We start from the raw sequence: 17,849 nt of genomic DNA on the forward strand, positions 1-17,849 counted from the left end.
TATAAGTTATATATGATGCTTTGTCATATTATCGGAAAACCCCACGATAGCTCAGTAGGAGCATTCGATCGGAATTCGTAGAACATGTGGGTTCGAGTCCCACTCGAAATCCGTTATTCGGAATTGTACTTTTGCTGTCCTGTAAGCTCAATCCATCACTCAAATCACAACATTGTAATTTTTTAAGTAAACATGCAAATCTTAAATCCACATTCCATTATGTAAATCAAATCCAAAAGTCAATCACCGTTTGATCAACTCTGAAACTAAGTTAGAGACAGATGTTACAGATAAGAATGATTTAATACACATATAGCTTTAATTGTTGTATTAATTCCACTATCTTCATATATATCATCATGATATTAAAAATTACTAAAATGACCTTTGTAATATGACGAATATAAACGTGATGATAAGCCTCTTTATTTCCATTGTCTACGATTCTCGTACGAGCTAATTATGATAAGATAGTGATGATAAAAAAACACTCATTTATGTGCTTGTGATAGATTTTTAATACTAAATTGTTTTTCAGTCTGCAAAGTCGGAATCAGAAAATTAAAGGAAGTTCTCTATAGCTTAATATATCAAATGAACAGTTCAGGTTGAAAAATAAGTGTACATAACTGTGTTGACATTCAGCATCTATCTTTGAAAAAACTTTTAGTGTGAGAGTGGCAATAATGACGACAAATGAGATTGAACAGCTTAATGTCAATACAGATAGTGATGATCTTAAACCAAGACCAAGTGATGGTGATGAAAAACTTAAATTTAAGGATACAATTCCACAAATTGTGGCAAGTTGTGTCATTAACTTACCAGTCATTCATGCTGGCATCAATTTGTCATTCTCATCGATTCTCATTCCACAATTAACAAAACCTGAAAGTGATATTCAAATAGATCTCGATAGTGCTTCACTGGTTGCATCAATCGTCACTGTGTCAACTGCACTTGGGGCACTTGTTTGTGGTCCATTGATGGATAGATATGGTAGAAAGTAAGTAAATATTATGGATGGATATATGCAAATACTGGAAGCAATGAGTAGTCTCTAATTAAAATTTACCTTTTCTCATTCATGTGAACATTATTCAGCACTGCTCTTAAAATTACTTCATTTTCAGGCGCCTATCGACAATAATTTGTATACCGTTTATATTCGCCTGGCTGCTAATTGCCCTCTCGAGAAATCTTTATATGATTTATGTGGCTCGAGTCTTATCGGGCATTGCTGGTGGTATGTATCATATTTATGTAGAAAATATTTATTCAATAATGAAAATATAACCAAATTCCCATCCAGTGGGAATTATTCAAACATTTTCTTGATTAAAAAAGTTTAATTTATTAAATTATTATAAATGGAGATTTTGTTGAAAATGCAGTGCTTTAAATTTTAAAGAGATTAGTGTGAGTGTTTGAGTAAATTGGAATCTGGGATAACGACACTTATTTAGGTGAATCTGTCAGTGTTAAAGTAAGGTCTCTGTGGCCGAGTGGTTAGACATCAGTCTGAATATGTGTATCACTCTTTAGTGAGGATTTGGGTTCGATTCCCATCAGAAACCGAACTTTCCAATCATTATTAAATAGTGTTATCGATATGACCGAATATGCTCCTAGTTTACTTCATACCACTTGTATACTCCTAGTATACTTCTATCATAATATACTCTAGTATGCTACTTCTTTTCTCCTCCCCTAATACCAGGGCGGCCATCTCTTGTACTTTTGCCGTGAAGCTGGTGTACTTTTCTACCTTGTTGCTGTGTCCTGAAAAAGCCTCAAAATGTCCCGATATTTCAAAAAGTCCAAAACTGCATAAAAACGTTTCGTACGAAATTTAACTACTTCTTTGAATATTAAGACTAAGAAAAGTCCAAAAGAACCGTAATAGTGCCAAACTTAGAAATGTCCCGATTTTTTCATAAAGTTTCCCAATATTTTATGAAAATCCTCTTTCCACCCTACCTAATACACATCAAGTATGCTCCCCAGATCTAGTACAATCACCACAAATACACAGTTGATTTCATCTTAAAAATTATTCAAAAAATTGTTCAAAATCTTGATTATCATAAAAAGGAATTCAAAATCATATCTACGTCATGTAAAAAGCATCAATATCCCTCTAGGAATTTAAATGTCATATTTTGTTGTTGTGGAAATGATAACGGTATATATAAAAGATTGGACTACAAATTTTCTTGCTCTATATCTATAAATAAATTAATTGTTTCGGGGAAGTATCTGCACACGAACTTTATAAGCAAATGGAAAGTCGATATTTTTTCTCTCTTAGCTAAATAAATTAATTAATTATAATTGAGACATAGCAACAGTCCAATATTGTTATTGTTGCTTCTCGTCTTCATTTTACGTATAAATGCTTTTTCACAAATAATAATATTCAGACCTAACAAAAGACTTTTTTTTTATTTTTATTCTGCTTCTAGGCTTAGTAACTGTTGCGCTGGTTTATGTTAGTGAGATTTCAAATCCACAGTATCGTGGCATGTTATTGTGTTTAAACAGTATATCTGTATCGTTTGGCATCATACTCACATATTTCCTAAATATCTTCTTCTCATGGCGAACAATGAGCTTTATATTTGCTTTTATCGCGTTTATAACAATACTTATTGTTATGCAAATTCCTGAAAGTCCATGTTGGTTTGTTTCATTAAGTCGTGAGAGGAGCAATTCAAAGGCATTGGCATCTATCGAGTGGATCTATCGGAGACGTCATGTAATTTTGAATAAATTTTTATCTGTTCTATTTTTATTTTATTGGAGATTAGCGCAGTTTTCGTGAATATTGTTAGGATAACAAGGGGTGTAGCCAGATTGGCATTTATAATCGTCTAGTCCAGTGTTGTCCAAACTTCAAATAGAACGAAATCAATGCATTAGTCCAAATCAAAGTTGGCAATTGGCCGACCGTAATCTGCAAAAGTCGGCCGAATATCAACTACGATCGGCCACCAGCCGGAGGCAAATAACAGAAGCCATCGAAAGTGGCCACTCGCCAATGACACCTGTTACCAGCGAAAGCCGGTCCCCAGCGAAAGCCGGTCCCCAGCGAAAGCCGGTCCCCAGCGAAAGCCGGTCCCCAGCGAAAGCCGGTCCCCAGCGAAAGCCGGTCCACAGCAATAACCGGTCTCCAGCGATAGCCGTCCCAAGCGATAAACTTTAGTTAAACTTTAGTTAAACTTTTTGCTTTAGTAGTGGACCGCGAAACACAGTTTGGACAACACTGACCTAGTCGTCTAAATTACAGAAGTCAAAGCAAAATTGAATTCGCCGTAACTTAGCGAAGAGCCGATTGAAATTTGTATGAAATGTTATACTTCACAAGAGCCTGCAGAAATAAAATCCATGCAAATTTTAATAGTCTGTATCAAATGTTATACTTCACAAGAGCCAGCAGAAATAAAATCCATGCAAATTTTAATCGGTTTTTAGCAAGTTTTAGCGAACCGGAGAGAAGTCAAGTCTCTGCTAAATTGCTTAAGTTTGAGTTCTGAACAGTTAAAGTTTTAAAAAGCTTGACTTCAAATTTTAAAATATACATAACCTTAAATTCAAAATGTCTTAACTTGACATGAAAACTGTGCTAAAATCTAGAAAAAAATGGAACTGAACAAAAAAAAACTTTTTAAAGAAAATAATGTGAAACTTTTATCACAAAAAAAGAAACTTTTTCCTCCCATATTGTGCTTTATATTTTTCACAACATATTCACCCCTTTTTTCTTTTCATTCTCTCACATTTCTCTATCAATAGCTATCTACATTCTACTATCACCAATTAATTAATAGTGAAAAATTGAGAGAGGCTAATATTCAAGTGAAAACATCAACAGCAGATGTAGGAAAAAGGAAAAGTTTGGTGGCAAAATTGGTAAAAGTTTTAAAGGAGCCACAAGTCTACAAACCGCTGATAATTTTACTCTTTATATTCCTATTCCAACAAGCTTCAGGCAGCTATATTCTTATTTTTTACACTATAAATATATTTCGAAATTTGAGCTCTAACTTTACTGAGAGAATAAATGAAAATATGGCGCTCATGTTGCTCGGAGGACTACGTCTGGTCGTGTCTGTAATTGCTTCTGGGTAATAATGGTACTTTTCTCTGCCTTTTCATGTGCTTTTGTGTAATAGGAAAAATGGGAGAAAATTAAGGTGTAAATTTAAGGCGAGCTTATAACGAGCAAGCATGTATAATGTGCAATTTTCTTTTGACTTCAATAGAGTCTACCTAGCACTAGACTTTACTGTAATTATTTTTAAATTTATAGGAAACGTGATGTGGGACTGTGGAACTTGGGTTTGAATTAGTAATTAAATTGTGTAATAAACAATCTTGCGGTAAGACCAGGATTTGCTTGACATACATTTGCGGGATCAAGGTCGGTTGTTAGGCCACGCTACGTTTGACACGTATTTGAGGGATCAAGATCGGTGGATAGACCAAGCTTCTCTTGGAATATATTAGCGGGATCAAGGTCATCGGTTAGATCCATTGGCGTCAAATGCTTAATGACAGTTAAGTTACCGGAAATCGAGGGGTACTGAGAATCATACTCATTTGGTAGACCAAGCATTGCAATTTAAGGGGTCATGGTCAGCAGGTAAATCGATTGCCGGTCCAGTACTCAATGACAAGTAAAGTTGCCAACAATTAAGGGATACTTAGGATCAAACTAATTGCGTAGACCAAGCTTTGCTGTTTGAGGGGGTCATGGTCGGCAGATTTGTCGATTGTCTGTCAATCGTTTAATGGCAAGTCAAGTGATCGTCCAACGAGAAGTTATGAACTTTTTCTTCGATAATTTTTGAAATTTCCTAACTTTAAAATTCAAATTTAAAAAAGTCGTTAAAAACTTAATTACTTTTTACTCATAATTTCCTCAATTTACAAGCAATGAAAAGCACAGAACAGTACAGAAAATAGAAATTTATCACTATTACGCCTTTATTCATCCTTAATTCCTCGCTAATATTCTCTCATTTTCTTTTAAATCTCTTCCTCATAACTTTCCATTCTACCCAACATAATCCAACACAAAAAAAATCTAATATCGAATGGAATGTACGGTAAAAAAAATTAATTCACCATCAGGTTATCACGAAAATGCCATAGAAAAACTCTGCTGTACATATCAAGCTTGGGTATGATGATATTCATTTTTATAGCTGGCATATTGGTACGAAATATGGATGAATTTTCAAATGGACGAGATTTCCTAAATATTCAAATGCCATCCAATGACAGTTTGAAGGTAAACGAGATCAATATTGAGTATCAACAATCCGGACATCAACAGCAACAACAAGAATATAAAGAAGTTTATTTACTTATCTCAATATTATGTTACATATCCTTTTCAAGCTTAGGTGTAATGATTTTACCATGGACATTAATCAGTGAATTATTTCCTATTGAGGTGAGGATGATGACGACAACCTGATATGCTTTTATATTGATGGTGTTATAAGCTTAAAATAGATTCAATATTCCATTCTTACATTTATCCCTTACTCAATGTACTACGCTTCCTATTTAATACGAAAGTTTTGATGAAGATAAAGGTTTTTGGTGTGGTCGGTTTGGTTGCCGAGATATGGATGCGATGTATATTAAGATATGACAGCTTTTTTGGAAATGAGGAAATTTTTGATCTTTTCAATGAAATGTTCAACTTTTGAATTATAAATAATTTAGTAGCTTTTGGGCAGATTCAAGTTGTAAATGCCAGTGCTGTCCAAACTTTTTCTAGGCATGGCACACTTTGGATGCACACTAATTAAGTCAATATGCTCAAAATTGTGTTAAGTTAGAATGAAACTCTGTTCTACTTTACACTAATACACTATGTATCCGAACCTAAGATGCACTTGTACCGTACCCGTGATGCACCAGTACTGTCTTGTCGCACCGGTGCAATGGAGTTAAATTGGTACGAGACAGGTATACCACTTTTGCATACCAAGTGTACCATTGAACTATTCAAAAAACGTACTTATACCCTACCTTTACCATACCTACACCCTCCATATCCTCTACATATACCCTATCTATATACTCCCTATACACTCCCTATACACTCCCTATACACTCCCTATACACTACCTGTACCCTACATATGCCCTACCTATTCCCCATCTAAGCCCTACCTATACCCTACCTAAGCCCTACCTAAACCCAACCTATACCCTAACTAAACCCTGCCTATACCCTACCTATACTGGACCTGTACTCTACCTATACCCTCCCTATACCCTACCTATACCTTGCCTATACCATACATATACTAATGATAATGTACCATTCCTAAACCATACCGTGCCATACCATCACGGAAGAAAAATCGACCCCCAATGTGCTGCGAAACATAATTTGAACATCACTGCCTTTATGCGCATCTCAACACCAAACCACCATCATATTATCCTTACTCATTCATTTTCCTAACTGATTTCTATTTTCCTCTTCTTATTCTTTCCGTTCTCGGTTCATGATGTTATTTCAACACACAAATGGATGATGCTGATGTTCTCACAATATCTTCAATGCATGCACTCGCACACATTCAAAACTACAACTACGTCTAATAAAAACCAGGTAAAAGGAAAAATGTCGGGAATTTTAGTGCTCATCGCATACAATTTCATGTTTTTTTCTGTAAAATTTTTTCCTTATTCACTCAACATGTACGGTATGGAGGTCATGTTCTATTTATTCGCCATAAGCAGCTTCGCCTTTTGCATTTTTGTACATTATTTTCTACCTGAGACTTATGGTAAAAGTTTAAATGATATTCAGGAATATTTTACAATAAAAGCAACACAGCAACGGCATTAAAATTATGGGAAAGGAAGTGAATGGAAAGTTGTGAAATTATATGCACAATAAAACACCTGAAATGGGACAAGGCGAGGAGAATGAGAATCAAATGGATGAAAAAATTCAATTAAAAACTTTCAAATTGAAAAATAAAAAAAATTCTCATTGCTCTTATGTAGCACAATAATTACTTTTTTTTTTGTTTATTACACAATTAGTAATTTAAATTAATTAAAACTAATTGAAAATTTTAATTCGAGTTAAGGAAAATCTTTGTTAAAAAATTGGAATTTTACTACATGTGTGTAAAATAAATGGAAGGCATGTGTTCTTAATTACATGTCGAATATGTCAAAACGTGATTCAAAACTTGTTTTTAAATAGATTTTTACATTCTAAAATTGTGCTTTTATTTCCTTGCTAAGGCAGAGTTCCGCACAATCTATTGATATTTTATGGTACATACACATTCATAGTAAAATATTTCACAATTTTATCCATTTTATTGATATAAAGAGGCATTTATACCGTCAATAAAATTGAATCATCCACAACAGCTATGATCGTTGTTTCCCACCAAGGTGGGTCGGTGCAGAAAATAGTTTAGACAGCTCTGATCTACAGAAACAGTTAAAAATACATATCCAGAGCTGCACGTACTTACTTACTTACTTCCTTCCTTAGCTGATGCGCACGTAGGCCCGCTCATTGCCGCGTTTAAAGATTTGAGATATTGAGAACTCTAGCGTCCTTATCAACACAACCAATCCAGGACATTTTCGGTCTTCCTCTTGATCTTTTGCCGTCCACAAAGTATCGAAGGTTACTCTATTTACTGGGACATCCTGTGGTCGTCTGTTCACATGACCTGCCCATCTCAAGCGATTCTCTAGAGCTGTAGCAAGTATTTTATTATCCTAATGTAACTGTTTTATCAGTAAGGATACGCCAGATCATCGCAATCAGTTGACCTCCAGTTTATAGTGGAATCAAAATCACTATTTTGATGGCAATACTTGTCTATAGCCTACAAAGAAAAACTGTAAGCTGCATTTCTACCATCTATGATTCGAAAAAGGACAAATGAAACATTTCCCCAGCCGAGTCTCGAACCCATGATCGCTGGGTCGGTGTTAAAATGATTAAGAGCCATCCAAATTACTGAACCATTCTGCCACCGAGCCACTTCGACTCACTGAAAAATTCATTCATAAAGCCTAACATATTCTTGAAAGATTCCAAAGACTCATTATGTTGAGTTCAAAGTAGACTCGAAATTTGTATGGAATATAGTTAACTCTCTTCCTAAATACCATTTCCAGTACACGTCATTTGAGTACTACCCCATAATTTTTACTCCACCTCTTCACACTTTTACTCTATTTTGATAGGCATTATGACAACAAAATCAGTATTCTACCATCAATTTAGAATCCTCTCGTTCCCACAAATAGGGATCAACGAGATATTGAAAGGAAAGTAAGGATAAAAAAGGAAGAATAACAAAGAAGGAGAAAAAGATGAGATTTTCTTTATTGACCAGAACGCTCAACGAATTATCATAAATTGAGCTGTATAAGAAAAAAGTTGTTAGCATGATTTTTGTGAACGTTGTTTTTTGAGCAGAGGTTATCAGTTTGTCATAGGAGGAAACTTAAAGAGCTTTTTATTCTTACACGCAATGAGACCGTACCGTAGTGATATTTCTGTATAATCTTTATCTGATAGGGGCACTGTCAGGTAAAGGACAAGCGTCATTATGTGTCAAACTACATTTTTCACCGTAAAAATGGATTGAAATCAGCCTTCACAATTATGCGCCTTACCATTAATATATTGGCGTAGCGGTGTTTTCAGTGAACACGTTGTGCAGCCCTAAAGACACATGGCGTAGCAATGATCAAATATCTAGCTTTATTCCGACTTGTACCTGGTCTGAGACCGAATTCCATCGAATATTGCTTAGGGTCCGAGTCATGCTATTCTAATGCTGGATTTTCGACCATTTTACCATCATGTACTTTTCAGGATACACATTTGATACATATAATGACTAAAATGCGCTTTTAATCCTCTTAACTAAACTCTTTTCTACTTCCGCTTGTATTTCATTTACTATATTTTTATATCCATTCAATTATTTACATTGTATCTAAAGAGAAAATTTCTATCAGTTTCCGAACAAAACTATGAAGCTTTACAACAGTTGAAAATAATTTTATTAAATTATTCTATAAGTGCAATATCAAATTAACTTGATTATTTTTTCACAGCAAGCAAAAAATTGGTCACGGAAAATTCTCACTTTTTCACTCTCATTCAATTTGTAAGATACCTTCATTTGATGTCTACCCGAGCGACACAAATGAGCACGGTTCAGCTAAGAAGCTTTTAAAGCTCCGGCAAATCTCTTACACATTTTGAAAATCACCTACATGTGGCATTAAACTGACTGCATGTTGGCCTAGCTCGAAAAATACAATTTCCTTGATCGGCATGAACTCAGCAAAAAAAAATATTATTTTAGGTCGATCGTTAGCTTGTTCCATGAAAGTCTTCAATTGCTGATGTCATTTCAATCAATGGGTTTGAAAAGTATTCATTTTCCGAGTATTTATATAAGCAGGTAGGTAGAGCATTCATGTTAATAAGTTGCAATATAAGGTAATAGTAATTAACAGGAAATGCAAAGCCTTACTAATAGAAATTAATTTTACTTTTTGAGTTGAACGTAAACAGAAATGATGTTTTCTGGAACAGCTGGGGCGTATTCAAGAGGTGGGAGATTTGGAAGATCAACTTAATCCCTCCTTCCTTCCTCTACTCCTTTTTTAAGAAATTTTTTCATAAGCTAGGGTATTTTGAGACAAATATCTTGCAAATATCCTACAATACGCCCTAAATGTTTGTACCCAATACAAAAAATTCAGGGGTCTCAGATCCCATGAAAACGTGGTTTTTAGATTTAAACTCATCGGCGTCTTGTTAGAAATAGAGTTCCAAAATAAGGTGCAGACAAAAAACTCAGGCCTGTAAACTTTTACGAACTATATTGTTCACTTGAAAACTGCAGGACTGTTTACAAAACACGCATCCCTGCAGCCTTAGATGAGCTATAATGGACTTAAAATGCTGAAAATAAGGCCTGTCTGTGTGCCTTAGACAAACCTACTTAGAAATTTCAAACAATTTTTTAGGGTTCGCCCAGATGCACAGGCCTGCAGCAGGTCTGCAGTTTCTATTGTTCTAGATGCGCATCCAGATGCAGGCCTGCAATTTTCTGCATCCCTGCATCTAATTTTGTCAAACCCTACAATTTTTCAAAATTTACCAAAAAAGTCTTTAATAGTTTCGCTACTTATTCAAGTTTTTTTTCTAAACCCAAAGTGCCTTTCACCATTTCCAACACCAATTTACCTTACCAAAATAAATGCTGCTCAAAAAAGGGCTACTTTTCAAGGATAAAAAAGAACAAATTTCTCAATAACAAAGACTTTTTTTTTCACGAGCAGTTAATTCTCATAGCCCTTTGGTATGTGTTGAAAATTTCATCGAATGCTATAAAAACACTTGTGCATAAATTGGGTCATCTTATTGCGGAACATATACAGAGACTGAATATAGAAAAAGAAATCGTCGAGTGCTATAGCATGAGTAGCATGAGGGCAGTAAATACAATAACAGAAAAATAGAAAGCAGGTAAATAGATTAACGAGAAAAAGAAATTAAGTGCTTTAGCATAAAAGCATAAGCTAGGAAGAAAATGACAAAAAATAGACCTGTGGTTATGTGAAGCTCTTCTACATAACGATGTGCTTAAAACATACCTTTTTTGTTTGCACAATATAAAAGGGAAATGTTTGTACATTAAACATTGCGTGACATTAGCCATAGAGCCTTCCTAATCCAAAAGCAAAAGAATTTCTTGCTCCTCTGTCTGTGATTTTTATCTGCTGCTTATACTTCTTCATTTAGGAGCTTTTCAGATGAAAACTTTCAACTTGCAATCTGGTTGAGGATAAAATTATAAAATTGTGGTTCTTTAAAAACAGTAAAAAAAAGTTTTCTTAATGCTTTCAGGCTACACGCACTGAGGGAAGAAACTTCTTCTTATTCTGTTAAAAACCAATGAATAAAAGAAATTATGTCAGTATGAAAAAAGGTTTTGGGAAATTCTGTCTTATGGCTTTTTAAAAATTATATCCCTCTCATCACTAAAATATTAATTTTGAAGGACTTTAGGCGATGATCTGGCAATGACTTTTAAGTTTTACTTAAATTTACGTTGGCATTTCTTGAATACTTCAACAAAAACTCTTAATTCGGTGTTCTGTAGCTGATTGTAAAATTAATTTATATACTATGGTGTCCATATAGATCGATAGTTGGCATGGAAGACAGAGATAAAAACCAGCATTAGAAGACGTCTAAAGAAGGTCATGAATCGCAATTGATCTGTACAATCAGAGAAGTAAGTAAATTAGATGTCCATACAGATCAATTATGATTCATAAACTGTAATAGATGTCAAACAGGTGCGAAGGCAAGGGGAGGGTGATTGGAAGCACGGGCAAAATTTTTAAAAATAGATAGATTTTTGCCTTTGAAAGCAAATCGATGGGTGGCAACTCTCATGTTTCATGGCTTAATTCATTAAAATGCCATGAAGGAATTAGGAGCTTATAAGGCAACGCTTAGATGGATACTAACTTACTTACTGGAGCCACGGGAATTGATCGGAATTGATTGATCCTTATGTCAAATCTTAAGATTATCAACATACCATTCCCGAACAGAAATGGAGAATGTTCATGAGTACGTCACAAAATTGAGAATCCTCAGTTAAATCGATTGAGCATGCTCATTTAGATGAATATGCTTATTGTCCATTAAGGATTCTCAACCTATTAAACCAATAACTTAACCTCACAAAAAATCCAAAAAGTATAATTTTTTCCATCAGTGAAAATATTTCATTCATGCACCAAACTAACTTTTTCAGACTAACTTCATAAGACAATGGCTGAATAAAACTAGTAAGAAGAAGAAGAAGAACAAAAAATATTAAATGGATAACTAAATAAGTGTACGAAATGCTCTTGTAGAAGAGTGAAAAGAGTATAAAGGAAGAAACTACGACTATTACTTATTATTACGACATTTGAACTCGAAGCACGATTTCTTGAGTTTTAATCTGTACTGGGGCAGAAAAAGTTTTTGTGTGAAGCTTTATAAAGAAGCGGAAAAAGCCAGCTTTGAGGAAATCTTTCTGATCCTTCAAATAATTAAACTTTCTTTTTTGGTGCTGCTCAGCAAAAAATAAATGAAATGAAAATTTTTCGTATGCATGCTGAGGATTTGAGTGTCTTTGTAGATTCTATGTGGAAGGAATTGCAATTTTATATGCAAATTGAGGATGTAACATTAAGATTTGAGCTTAAAAGCATGTAGAACATTAGAATTATCATGCGAAATTCTGTAATCTTTAAAACAGCTTTAAAAAAGAGTTCCGACCGAGTTCCGACCAAGTTCCGACTTAGACAATATAAATGATGTGATGAAAATATCGAAGTGATTTAGGTGCGATAAAAATTCATTTCATTGATAGATAGTAATCATATAATAATCTTAAAATCCAATAATCCATTTTTGCATGTCAAACCCTTTTCCATCAGTCTTTTCATTCCACAAAATCTCTAGTCTTTCATGGAACTTAAAACGCCAAAGAAATATATGTATATGTTGAAGGATAAAAAAATAAGTATGGAATTATAATACTTGGATTTGATTTTGGGTCTTAAAACGCTTTTTGCAGGATGAGGAAATGGATTTCAGAATTGAAATTACTACTTACTTACTTCCTTGGCTGCGCATTGCCATGCGTAGGGAATGTCTGAAGACAGCACTATCATTCGAAATCTCTGCCAGTTTGGGATATTAAGGACTCTAGTCAACCAATCTCTTGCTATCCACAAAGTCTGATGATTTTGAACTTGATGATTTTTATTTTAACGGTTTTCAAAAATTCAAATATTAGTCAATTACTCTGTTAATTACCCTAATATCACAAGTTGGTTAATCAATCAAAATTGCAACACTTAGGTAACTTGGGCATGTTTCTAGATTGAAACCAAATCAGGCACCAAATCAGAGTTAAGCTCGTCTGAAACACGACTTTTGATCAATTAACTGACTTGAACTATTCAAACTAGAATTTGGTTTAAATCCAGCACCATGCCAGAATAACGCCGACTTGAGACAGGCTTTTTGATCGATTTATGATATTCGGATAAAAATTTAGTTTTGATCCAGCACCATGGTAGGGTCACGCCTACCTGAGACCTGACTATCGTTCGATTAACCGATTTGTGCTGTCCGATTTGGTTTCAATTTGAGAGTGACGACAGCTTAGTGCCAGACTTTTGATCAATTTGAGGTATTCGGATAAGAATTTGATTCTGATCTGACACGTTGGTATGGTCAAGGGTCAGACACTCCAGTGTACAGTACTGTACTTACTGTTCTTTCCATACAATTACAGTAAGTATGGTAAGTATAAATTCAACAAGTACAGTAGGTACAGTACTGTCCTTTTGGAGTGTCTAAACCTTGGGTAGGGTCACGCTGGCTCAGGGTTGAACTTTTGATCGATTAACTGAATTGTGTTAAGTAGGTTAGAGTTTGGTTTCAAATCGGCACCTAATCAGAATCCCTGCTTGGTGCCACTTTTGATCCTGGTCTGATCCTGATCCTGGCTTTCTGGGTAATTTGGGTGAGACAATATCTAAAATTCAAATTTTTCAACGTTTTTCTTTCTCAAAAAGTTCAAATTTCAAATTCTTTTTAGTCGAAAGCATTTCAGGACAACAACACAAACATAAATCACATAGCACACATCAAACGAAAAAGAATGTGCTTTTAAATTCTTATTTCATCGTTCTATAGAGAAAACACATCCACATCAATTTGTTCACATAAAAAAGAAGGATAAAGATAAGCGAATGTAGATATATAAAAAAAAAACGAGAGAAACCAAGTGGGAGAAAAGATGAAAAATGTAAAATGTATTTAAAAAGAATTTCATGTGAGCTACGAAATGGAAAAGTTCAATTGCTTGACATTCTTTTCTTCTTATTCATCACAGCTCATCTTCTTTCATCCCATTTTGCATATTGCTTATAATGTATGATACAATATTATACATTCAATTTAAATCATATTTGAATATATTCAATGAATGAAGGAAAAATAAGAAGTGATTTTGCTGAATATGTCGTTCAAGCGGAATCATGAAAAGGTCAGCTTATTGAATTTTTTTTTTTAAGAAATCCTTCAAAATTGCTAACTTTTATTTTATTTATTTTTATAAATCTTCGTAATTTAATTTTGCTTTCATGGTCATAATTTGAAATTGATTTATTGACAATAAACAGTGAACAGGAACAGATTAAAACACCATCAGGACAATTTTCCATAAAGGAAATGATTCTTGATACTGAAAGGCTGGTTTTACAGATATGGGTATTAAATCCAAGTCCTGAAACGTACCTCAAATTCTAAAAAAATTGAGATCTAATTGCTTATTTTGTGTTTGATGTCCGTACAAATCAATTGTGGTCCATGGCATCCCTCAAATGTCATCTAAAGCTGGCTTCTGCCTGCCAATTGCCAATACTGAAAGCATTACTATCTCTATCGACAATTTCCTCCCAGAGATCTAATTAATCTAGAAATAATTCAGAAATGTTTCATAGGACTGGATGTTTGGATCAGATCATTGATCGTACTCAGAAAAGGGAGGAAACACAAGCCGAGTTGATGTGCTTAAACAGTGAAAAAGCACCCAAAATTCATTAAGATTTTCCTTGGAATTGAATCTTGGTTCTTAGGAAGTGCTCACAGTTTGCTAGAGTTTTTTGGGAAAAATCTCCCTGGCACGTCTCGAACCCTGGCTCGCAGGGTAGTATTGCAATAACTAGGTACCGAAGTCCTAAGTCATACGGTCATCGAGCCACGTCGACTCATATGAATAATTCCAATAAACTTCATTTTAAATGTGTGGTGGACAACCTGTGTGGCACTTTTTTTGAAAATACCAAAAACCGTATGCCAAGCGCGGTTTCAGTTGTGACAAACCACCAAGATGTGTCTCGAAAAATAAGTCCACTGGTTTAAATAATGGATCAGTTGCTCAAATTGAACCAAAAAATGATTCGATGAGGTGCTTTTGCCAAGATTTTGGACACATATTTAGGACCTAATTTACAGTCAAAATTCATTGATTCAAACTTACCCAAAGATTGGAATTCTATTGTCTATCTTATCTCATTTTACACCAATTAAATCATGATTTCCTTTCAATCTCGACTTGATCTCATTTTATGATTCTGCATTACTGTAACTTAATACACATTAAACTTTATCTTTATATCAGAATCAAGAACAATCTAGACATTTTTAAAGCTGCTGCTTTGAGATGAAAATCACGATAAATTTAATATTTTTTTCGAATAAACGTATTTCGATACTCGTTTTGTCTCATTCAAAATTCATACACATACATTTAAATTCATTTATGCATCCAAAGCAACATAAATTTTATGACATACGACAATAAAATCAATGCTTAGCTTTGAAAAATTGATAATGTCATGAATGAGAAATGAGGTTTTTTGTATAGGTAGGATTATTATTATTTTATTATAAATGCAAGTTAGGTAAAGCTTTTGGAATCATAATTTTGAGAGACTTACTTACTTACTGGAACCATGCTCCGACATGGAGCCTAGGTTGCTACATAAGGCCTTCCATCTGACTCTATTGCTGGCTGTATCACAAAGTTTGTAAAAATTCTCAGTTTTGACATCTAACTGGCATTCCTTCATTACATTGCTCTTGGAGCACCTGGACGCCTTTTCCCTTGTGGATTCCAACCAAGGGCAGTATAGCAAGCTTGTGTCTCACCTCCAGCTACCACACTATTCCGTTTTCGAAGTAATTTTGAGAGAGATGGTACTCATTGTGCACCATGTCTTGAACGGTTCTGCATCATGTCTTGCACAGTATCCTGAATCCTGTCTTTGATCATTAATTTTTATTTAATTAATAAATTCAAGCATTCCTATTAAAATTCTGGTTTAAATTTTCATGTACCCAACAGGCCCCTGCAGAGGTACATCTGGAGGTCGAAGATGATAGATTGTTCACATTACCATTCCTATACTGACTCTGGGTATGCTACTCTTCCGGACTGGTTGTTTAAAAACGTTTTACATAAATCCTTATTATAGTACATATTCCAGCATAGAGCTCCGTCGCCAGTGGGATAATTAATAGCAACAGGTTACACCACGAGACTTGATATTTGATCAGCTTTGGAGTCGGCTTTTGGCTTTTTCAATACCACAGATCAGAGGAGTCTGAATACACTACGAGATTAAGACTAATAAATTCACTACATGTGAGGCTTTAAAATAGGTCAATAAGAATAATATTGACTTAGTTTAAATATTCTCTGGCTGATATGTTATCTACACAGTTCCAATTTTGTTTTCATTAGTCTGTTTCAAGTCTGTTCCTTTTAATAAGAAATTAAAAATTAAACCCGAACAGCACACTATGTTCACTTGAGCACCGCTAAACCAGCATATTAAAGGAGAGACACGAAGCTGCCGTGACGGCACCGTGTTGGCTGATTTTGATGCAAAAGTAGCGATTTGCCTCATTATGCTACTCGGGAAATATACATGCAAACTTTTTTATCATTTTTCAAATACTTTATTCAATCAATTTATCAATACATAGGTAATTTGGCAGAAACATTCAGCATATCAGCGAAAGTATTCAAAGCCCTTATGTACTTGCCATGCTACAAACATCATTCACTTGGTTTAAAATTTCATGTGATTTGACACTAATATATGTTGCATTTAAACGATGAATACAAGACTTAAATGCATTATTATTTGCATCGACTGCATTCACAACTTGAAGACCGGCTTTCGAAATCTTCCTTCCCATGTCCAAAATTGTGGGGAAAAGGGTTTGGCAGTACTAAAAGTATAAAAGTTAATAATATTTATTTAATAAGGATTCAGTAAAGTGTTTGGTGCTCTAATTTGCTTACATATGCTCAAGGGCATATCCAGGGGGAGGAATGCTTAGGGGTTTGGGGTTTAAGGTTCAACCCTTTCCATTTTTGGCAAGATTTCTTTAATTTTCTAGGGATTTTTAAGACAAAAATCCAAAAAATTCGCTAAATTCCCCCTCAAAATACTTCTGGCTGCACCCTGTCTACTTACGCTCCCAATACACTCACCTTATTGAACTTATCAGCAGCTGTGTCATTTTGTAGTTTAGTAGAATACATCCAAATATAATAAAAAGGCTCCCTTAACCTATAATTAATCGTTCTCATAGTCAATGTCAGATTATCTTGAACAGCTTTAAATTTTGGAGGTAATATAGGACGCCTAGTCGAAACATTTTGAAAACATTCCATAAATCTTCTGGAACTTTCATCAAAAAACTTCTTTATATCTCCTTCCATATCCATAACACAACCTCGTCCATCATTAAATAAGCTCTTTGATTGAATTCCAATCATGTCAATCAAGTCGTGAATGTAAATGATGAAATTGATCATGCTATTTGACTGATCATCTCTTGCATCATCTAAAGCTGATTTTATTGAGTATAGCACATTCTTTCTAATTACATCAATAAAGTTATTCATTGCATGGACGATGTTTAAGCCAACATCTACAGATCGATATTTACATAAATCTGAAGGTAGAGCATTCTGTAAAGTTTTAAGTCCATTTATTAAAGTTCCTACACTTTTCATTCTGTCGCTTATAATCGAATAAAATTGAATTCGTAACTTCATCTCCGTGATGATGCCTGCATCTTCTAAATTCGATATTAGAATATGAATATCATTGGTTTTATCAGAACATGAATTCGATAAGCAGACTAGCAATGAAAAT

General features: G+C 34.4%; 1 protein-coding gene across 1 annotated transcript; it reads left to right on the top strand.

Moving 5' to 3' along the window:
* The first annotated feature begins 537 nt into the window (after positions 1–537).
* LOC139094081 (facilitated trehalose transporter Tret1-like) lies at positions 538–7,120 on the top strand. Its single transcript, XM_070644996.1, has 6 exons — positions 538–1,006; positions 1,134–1,246; positions 2,466–2,758; positions 3,796–4,127; positions 5,137–5,461; positions 6,640–7,120. Exons 1-6 carry the CDS (start codon positions 687–689, stop codon positions 6,877–6,879), a joined length of 1,623 nt encoding a protein of 540 aa, XP_070501097.1. The 5' UTR covers positions 538–686; the 3' UTR covers positions 6,880–7,120.
* Positions 7,121–17,849: the final 10,729 nt, after the last annotated feature.

The sequence above is a fragment of the Chironomus tepperi genome, unplaced genomic scaffold (genome assembly GCF_022539635.2).
Source record: "Chironomus tepperi strain 1889 unplaced genomic scaffold, CSIRO-AGI_Ctep_v1 contig_349, whole genome shotgun sequence".
NCBI classification, from domain to species: domain Eukaryota; kingdom Metazoa; phylum Arthropoda; class Insecta; order Diptera; family Chironomidae; genus Chironomus; species Chironomus tepperi.

What these genes read in the sequence shown, in the direction of transcription:
- LOC139094081 (XM_070644996.1), top strand. Translation starts at nt 687, where the DNA reads ATGACGACAAATGAGATTGAACAGCTTAATGTCAATACAGATAGTGAT. An exon ending in ATGGATAGATATGGTAGAAA is followed by an intron (nt 1,007 to 1,133) that starts GTAAGTAAATAT and finishes CTTCATTTTCAG; the next exon opens with GCGCCTATCGACAATAATTT. An exon ending in GGATCTATCGGAGACGTCAT is followed by an intron (nt 2,759 to 3,795) that starts GTAATTTTGAAT and finishes CTCTATCAATAG; the next exon opens with CTATCTACATTCTACTATCA.